Raw genomic sequence first — 8362 nt, 5'->3', positions numbered from 1 at the left:
CTCCACAGCGGGACCTCGGCTCGGCTCTCCTCCCTAAAAACAGTGATTTTGCTGTCTTGCCGGCAACGAGTTATTAAAAATGAAAAATCACACGCCCAGTTTCCTTTTCATAATCTCTGCCGTGGTAATTAATTCCGTTTCTGTTCCTTGGAAACTTGCACAGGAGCAGCAGTCTCAACCGGTTCTTTAAATAACTCCGTGTGACAGTCTTGGTTAAGATTTAAGTGGCTGCAGCACAAAACTAAATGTATAATCTTCTAAAGAGGAGATTATAAGGAGATTATTTCAGATATTTGAAACGTGCTGGTGTGCAGCATCAGTGTGAAAGTACCTCACATTGCAGACAGATTGGGTTTGAGCTGGTTGTTGTTGTTGTTCACTTAGTTGGTTTTTTTACGCAGTGCTTGGGGGACGCTTATTAAAAGGTATCAGACACTGCATTCTGCCAGTAAAGTCGTTACATTTTATCTTGGGATACAGGTAAAGATACTTTGCTTTTAACTCAGTAGTAAAACTCTACAGGAAATTTTTGCCTCTGCAAAAGGAATCCAAAGGGAAGAAAGCTGTAGGATAAACCTGGAACAGCCTCAGTATTTAAAAACTCCATTGGAACAGCACAGAGTAGAGTTAACAATCTCTTACCAGTGCCTTATATAAAGTCTTTTTGCTCAGGTCCCTCAGCTCCTCGGGTGTATTTTACTGTGGCTCAGTTCTGGCAGCATTCCCTTTAGTCCTTTGAGGAATCCAGTTAGTGTTAGAATCCAGGAAGTGTTAGAATTTAAATGGTTCCTTTGGCCTGTTTGTAGCTATCACACTTTCCAAAAGCCTCTGTGACCTGGATGTGAGGAGCCTTTAAGAATGTAAGCTTTGATTCTTTATGCAGTGGCCATAAAGATCATTTTGGTTAAACTTGCAGCTCACACCGATGTGTGCTAATCCACTTTTTCCTTCTTCATAACCCTTAATATGTTAACTGACTTCATGCATAATGAGATGGAAGTGAAATGCTGTAAACAAGCAGATTAATAAGTCGTAGTAATGTCCATGAGCACCTATGGCCTCAGAAGAACAAGACAGCAAGAACAAACAGCAAATTTCTGTCCTCGACCTCTCTCTGTTCCAGTCAGAATGAAGTATTTATGCCAGCGAGGGAAAGGACAACACAGCCTCTGAATAAAAAGATGATGGTGTTTTGTGGTGTTTGTTATTTAAGAATCAAGTGAAGTAACAGTTAAACCAGTGTAGGAGTTCCTGCAGACAGAGACCAGAAACTAGTGTAGCAATTCTTTGCTACAGAGAGCATGACACAGATTTGCAACAAATGGAGCTGCAGGAGCTATTTCTAACAAAGCCAATAAAAAAAAGTTTAGTAATCTAAGTTATGATAAGCTGCTCAGGTTAGAATTTAGGTTTCGCCTTCACTGTGAGCTCAGTAATACAAGCTGTGAGACAAGTGTCTCATTCTTCTTTGGACTCTTCCATCACAATGCAGGATGGAGTTAGATTGAGCTACTCTGGCTTCAGGCCACGGCTGAGCTGAGCTGACTCTGTGACACCTTGAGCCAAACCCCACTGCAGGAGCAATGGACAAAAGACACTTGGTTGAGGTGGTTCAAGGGAGCATGTTCTCTGTTATAACTGAAATAGCATAAGGTGTGCTCAGCTTCCAGGTAACACCCTCAGGAACTCCTGTCACCTGGTTGTGTCAAACGTGCATTCGTGGATTTCTTTCAAAGTGCTGTCAAAATGCTCTTGAAACTTAGTCAGAGATCAGTCTACGATGGTGACAGGTTTTCATTTTATCCAGTTGTTCAATGAGCTGAATGTAGTGAGAATTGTAAGAGAAAGGCATTTTTGATTGCACTTTTAAAACATTTGGCTTTTTTCTGTGATACAGCATCCACAATGCCCAACGCTTTATGGAGTGAAATGTCACCAAGCTTGACATGCAGCCCATTCAGGCCCAGCTTTGAGATAGCAAACCCTGCAGTAAATCTACTCACAGCTTGAATGCATCTCTCAAAACTCAGAGAGAACAGACATTTCTTTGCCTCAAAGGCAGAACTGCCTGTTTGTGATTCACTGCAAGCAGATGTAAAAGTGGCCAGTTTTAGGTTTTGTGATGTATTTCAAGACGTGCCTGTGCCCCCTGGCTGGAGTGTAACTCTCCTGGTTGTGCTGTCTTGCAGATAACTTCCTCTTCAGTGACGAGGTCATTGCCAATGGCTTTCACTCCTGCGACAGCGACGAAGACGACAGAGCCTCACATGCAAGTTCTAGTGACTGGACCCCAAGACCACGTATAGGTAGACACCTGTATCATGTCATTCTCTCCAGTCTCCAAATTATTTCTTCTCTTGCAAAAAAATTCCGCTGTTAGTGCTTCTGAGCAGCTTGGAGTCGTTGACCATATTCTGTATGCTGTTAAGAGTTTAAAAAGGAACCTCTTTAACGTTGGTGTATTTTAATTAAAGTTGTGAATGGTTTTTTTTGATGTAGAAATCCTGCCATGATCCCTATTAGAAGTACACACACAGACTCACCAAATTGAACTGATTTATGGCATATTTCTAGGCCATTTACTTAGTGTTCATTCTTTAAGGAGCAGTAAGATGATCCTTTGTGATTTTAGGACAGTGAGCCCTCCGGATTGACTGTTACATCACTTTGGGGATTATTAGCCTCTCTGTACACTGCATATTAGCAACAGAGAAGTTAAGCATGGCATTAGGAACTCGGTAGAGTTCTTGCCTTGCACAGGCATGAGATGTGTGGGGGACAGTGGATTCCAGGGTGCAGTGGGGTTGGGACTTGAGGGCTTAGGGCTTTTGTCTTACGCAGGTGTGATAGTGCCACAGCATCTGTTTTGCCAGTGTTAGGAAGAATAGCAGCAAGGAAACACAATGTGAGGATAAAATACTCCCCTTGCAATCTGCCCATGTGTTGTCCTTGCTGCTCCCTCCCCATGGGATCACTGTTGGTACCTCCTGGGTAAATATAGATAACATGTGGTCTGTTTATGTGCAATTAGCCTTGGCAATGGCTGTTTGGGTCCTCTTAGTTTAGCTTCTTAATGTGTGCCTATTTCCCTTTCTACAGGAGTAGAAGGAAAGGCTTCTGCACCCTTAAGAGTGTTTGTGGAAAGATTTAGATGGCTTCAGGAGGTCATGTCTCAAATCACTGGTGTTAGATGTCTATACACAACAAAAATCCACGAGTCGCTGGGCTCTGTGGTCTTTTCCAAGTGGTGCTTTATAACACCACTACAAAGTATATGTATGTTTGTTGTTTCTTCAGCCGATTGCTGTGAATACCAAAGGCTGGGAAAATACAGATCAAGCCATAAAACAGAGATGCTGTTGTGAAACTTACGTTGCTACGTAGTTGCACCTCTAAAAGCCATTAAGTTTGCTCTGAACTGGGATTTGTACCTGGACTCAGTTGCTATGAAATCCTCCATGGGTTAACTTAAAATAATGATGATAAATAAATCAGATCCCTAACTGTATTGTCACTTAGTAGAGTTTAGACCAAAGCACACGAGTGGTTTGATGAACGAAGCATTAAATTGGGCTCTTAAAGCTAGTAGCAAAGCATTAATGAATGAGACGACGACCATAATCATCTGCATTACTTAGCTCCATTGTAAATATTTATCTCTTGTTAATTTTCTTAGGTCCCTACACTTTTGTTCAGCAGCACCTGATGTTGGGTACAGACCCACGGACAATTCTGAAGGACCTGCTGCCAGAAACCATTCCCCCACCTGAGCTGGATGACATGACTCTGTGGCAGATAGTCATAAACATCCTTTCAGAGCCACCAAAAAGGAAAAAAAGGAAAGATATTAACACTATTGACGATGCTGTGAAACTTCTACAAGAGTGCAAAAAAATAATGGTGTTGACTGGAGCTGGGGTAGGTATTGCTGTGGTGCCACTGAGCAGGGCAGGGGGTGGGACTGTGCTCCCAAGGAGCAGGCACAGCTGCCCTCTGGGGACTGAAGCTGAAGTTGGAAGTGGCACCTTCACTTTTCTCCTAACAAAATGCTCCTAGACATTTAAACTCTTGAGCATTGCTGCCATGCAAAGTAGTTACAGAACAAGAACACATCACCTGTCCAGAACGTTTTCTCTCCTAGTTGTTTTCTCATTTCAAACAAAGGTAATGATTTTTTTCAACAAATCTCAGTGGCTCTCAAGGGACTAGGAGAACAGGACTTGAACAAAAAGAGTTGGAGGGAGGATCATAAGGAGAGTTTGCTCAGATTTCGGGAGACTGTTACTTTTAACGTGCTGCTCTATGATGGCAGTGAGGTTACTGTTTGGCTAAAGAACATTTCTGAACTGTTGCATGTTTCCAGCTCTGTACCTGTGTACCAGATCAATTTTTGCTTCTGTTGTTCACACACAGTTGGTGTGACACGATTCAGAGCAGAGCTTTTAGAAAAGCACTGCTACTCTGTTACCTAATCTTCCTCCTTCTATGCTTTCATACAACTGTTTCTCCTCCTCTTCACATGGTGTTTTGGGGTAATCTGAGACAGTAACTTTTAGTCCTTAGTGACTACTGCAATGCTTTGATAAACAATGTTTATCAGAAGGGGTTTATTTTTCAAATATAAGAATCTATTATCTTACTGTGTTGGCATGTAAACAAAAAAACCCCAAAATACCAACCACCATGTCTAAGCCTTAGTTGGCTGATCAGTGAATACTTATTAATCAGATTTAGTGCAACAATATTCTCAATTTTTGTTCATGCCTTACGAAACTTCCAGTGGTGATGGCAAGTTTTAGTGTCCAGTTACTGCATGTGTGGGATTCTATTAAAGAGTTGTTTGTCCACTTGTCATACTTTATTTCTATGCTGTTTCTCCTGCTTGTGATTTGGAAATTGCTGTATTGGGTGGAAGGAAAAAAAAAGACTTTCTGTTCTTAGTGCCACAGCACACAGAAGTGTTTGCATTCCCAGTTTGTATCGCAGCAACCTTTTACATCCCAATATGCAGTTTCACTAATTTCAAGTTGCCAAACTGTGTTCCAGGTGTCTGTGTCTTGTGGAATACCTGACTTTCGATCCAGAGATGGCATCTATGCACGCCTTGCTGTAGACTTCCCAGACCTTCCAGATCCTCAAGCAATGTTCGATATTGAATACTTCCGGAAGGATCCCAGGCCGTTCTTCAAGTTTGCAAAGGTATGGTTTTCCAACAGTTCTTGTCTAGGTCAGCAAAGACAGGTAACAATATTAAAATGGATAAATCAGGTAGAAAACTGAAAATATTTGTCAACATTCTCTCACTTTTTTTTAAAGTTGATTTTTACTGTTCCTGTTATAAGTTGTTGATAGACACAACCATCCTAGTCTGGTTTCATGGAGGCCAAATAAAAACTCATAGTTATTTGATCACACCTCAGTAATCTTATCTGCTGTTTCTTTCTCTGGAGAATGGTAGAATGTGAGAAACTTTTGGTCAGCACATGAGCAATATGGAAAACTGTGTTTGGCTCTGCTGGACATGCTCTTCAGTGTCATACAACTCATTCATGTGTTTCCACTGTGTTTGCAGTAAAGAGGGTCAGAGCAGTTCCATGCAGTGATAAGTCTATTCTTGTTTCAGGGTTTGGTACAGCTGTCACAAGGATCTGTACATCTTAGAGCATTAAAGCCTTTCTGCAGGGCCTGTGTTCACTGAAAAGAGAGCACACAGCAGCGTTTTGGAAAGATATGAACAATATTGAACAGTTTCAGAAACAGGGAGTACATCTCCTGGAGCAGAAGGAAGTGTAGAAGCTGTAGATTTATGCAGAAACAAAAAACCAGTTGCATTTACCCTGCAATTTCCTCAGGACAGAAAAATGAAACCCAAGGTATAAGAATTCCTACAGGACCAGTAAGGACTTGAGAAAATCAATCACCACTAGTTGTGCTCATTCTTTCTTCCCTTTCCTCACAATTTATACTACTGCTCTGTTAGGTTAGAGGTTGGAAAAGAAAATCCAGTGCATTCTTCACCTGCTTGGCTTTCTCTGAAAGCCTCCTATCTAGATACTGATGTATTTTGGTGCTCATTAGTATAATTAGTTCCTTGGGTTTTGAATAATAAAACACACAAAAAATAGCCAACCAAAAAACCCTCCAAAACCAAAAAATGCCACAGCAAGTAAAAAAATAAACTTACTTGAAGCCTGTCTATACACAGATAGTTTTATACCTTTTTTTACATTTTTACTTCTTTTCTGTCCATCAGAATATGTTTGTAGTAACAGATATTGAGGTTACTTGACACTTGAAAAGGAAAAAAAGCTTTCCCAGTTCATAATTCTCAAAACCAGAACAAGACCTAAACATTGCTTTTATGCTGTATGAAGAACCAAATGCCAACCTGCACAGGGCAGTTCGTCCTGGCAGGATCCCAAATGCCAACCTGCACAGGGCAGTTCATCCTGGCAGGATCAGACCCTCAGCTCTTGGAAGGAGAGTTGGATCCCTTGGGAAGCCATGGAGAGTGCACAGGAAGTGACAGCACTAACTGCTGACATGGTCATTGTTGACAGGATTTGTCTCAGTGTGAATTGCTGCTGTTAAAATAAAGACACTGTGTCCATTTACACTTTCCAATGTGTTTCTGAATTCCCTAGGAAATCTATCCAGGACAATTCCAGCCGTCTCTCTGTCACAAGTTCATAGCTTTGATGGATAAAGAAGGCAAACTGCTTCGCAACTATACTCAGAACATAGACACACTGGAACAGGTTGCAGGAATCCAAAGGATAATACAGTGCCACGGTTAGTGCCTTTAACTTCCCTTGTTTCATGTGCAGGAATGATTCTCACTGGGGCATGTGACAAGGCAATGGCTGTTGGAGCTAAACTTGTTTTCCTTGAGTTCCTGTCTCTTGCCAACAAATATTCTGCTTTTAAAATGCTGAAATATTTTTGAGTATTGTAAGTATTTGAATCCAGAGCATTTCAAGTGGAAATAATTCATTCAGCAGTTGAGCTTGATGCAGGGTGGTCTGTGTGTCAGTGAAGATCCACACCCTGTTCATGCAGGCTCAGAGCACAACTTCTGATGTGCATTTGGGTCTTTTGGTACCAAGATCTGGGTGAGAACATAGCATGGAAGTCAGTCATGCATTAGGTGCCTCTTGCTGTCTGTCAGTGAGGTGGGAGTCTGGCTGTTACCTCATTCTTTACTTAGGTTGTAGTCCATTGAAGTCTGAAAGTATCCTGACACTGCAGTGACTTCACCTTGTCTACAAAGCACTGTGGATTAACCACTGGTTCAGCTGAAGATCATCTTGCTACACCTTCAGTGTCGCACACATTCTGACATTATGATGTCAAATTAAGTGGAACTGTTCTAGTTGCTGGATACCCTTTCCATTTCCAAGGTCTTGCATAAGTCAAGCTGAAAGTCCAAGGGCTCATTTTTAAGGAAGGGACGTGGAAAATCAGTGCCAGTTTCCATCTGTTCTTAGTGTGTCACGCATTTGCTTTTGGTTGTCATTCTGTCCGAGGCATTTGCCACAGCCTCCTTTCCTGGCTGGGTTTTTGCACATCACTGCTATGCTCAGGTTCCCCACTTTTCCAGCTGCCCACTCCAGTGATGAGATTTCAGACCATCTTTACTGTATGTCCTGTATAAAGTGATTTTAAAATAAGCAGATTCTTTAAAAGCATGTTATGAACTTGCAGATTTTGAGGCCCTTGATATTTAGCAAAGGTTGACTGGAGCACATCAAGCTTTATTTGATTTATGGTCATGGACTAATGGTAGTGACTCAGGAGAAACTGAAACTCATTGGGCCATTTCTCACTGCAGACCTACAGTAAAGTTTCTGCTGTGAAAACTGCTGTGTATCGAGAGGCATTTTCTGAATTTAAAGTGGCTCTTGCAGTATGTCTGGAGTGAGATTGTATTCCTTGCCATAGCTGTAGCTGAGACTCAGAGGCCATGGCCTGCTGGCTGTGCATGGCTTGTGCATGGGGCAGCAAACTCCCTGCTCACATCCTGAGGGTGAAAAATAGTTCACATGATAGAGCTGTAAGTAGGTGGCAACAGATGGCTCAGAGATGGTTAGTTCTGCCAGCCTGATAGACATGTCTTTAACATATAAAGGTCTGAATTACTACTATAAACTAATTACAGTGAGCAGATAGCTGTCATACTTCCCACAGCCTTAGAACCCCTGAGTTCTGAGAGCTGCAGTGCTGAGCAAGGTCTCAGAAGCTGTGCAGTTTCCACACCAGCAGTGATCAGCAGACCTGAGCTGCCAGTTGCTCATAAATGATCTGCTCCAAGTTTTTCCATGCTTCCACTCCGGGTTACCCAGACACAATACTGTTGTGGTTC

The 8362-nt window shown here is 41.9% G+C and overlaps 1 protein-coding gene across 1 annotated transcript in view; it reads left to right on the top strand.

Annotated features, from left to right (window-relative positions):
* Nucleotides 1–263: 263 nt before the first annotated feature.
* SIRT1 (sirtuin 1) overlaps nt 264–8362 on the top strand; it is a gene marked incomplete at its 5' end in the record, with an annotated part of 16621 nt that continues 8522 nt past the window's right edge. The window contains 5 exon segments of the mRNA XM_009084014.1: nt 264–352; nt 2180–2306; nt 3677–3918; nt 5047–5199; nt 6645–6792. Coding sequence (XP_009082262.1) covers nt 264–352; nt 2180–2306; nt 3677–3918; nt 5047–5199; nt 6645–6792 — 759 coding nt within the window.

This window comes from Acanthisitta chloris, unplaced genomic scaffold (assembly GCF_000695815.1).
Source record: "Acanthisitta chloris isolate BGI_N310 unplaced genomic scaffold, ASM69581v1 scaffold19271, whole genome shotgun sequence".
Classification (NCBI taxonomy): Eukaryota; Metazoa; Chordata; class Aves; order Passeriformes; family Acanthisittidae; genus Acanthisitta; species Acanthisitta chloris.
This window is presented reverse-complemented; position numbering and strand designations above follow the sequence as displayed.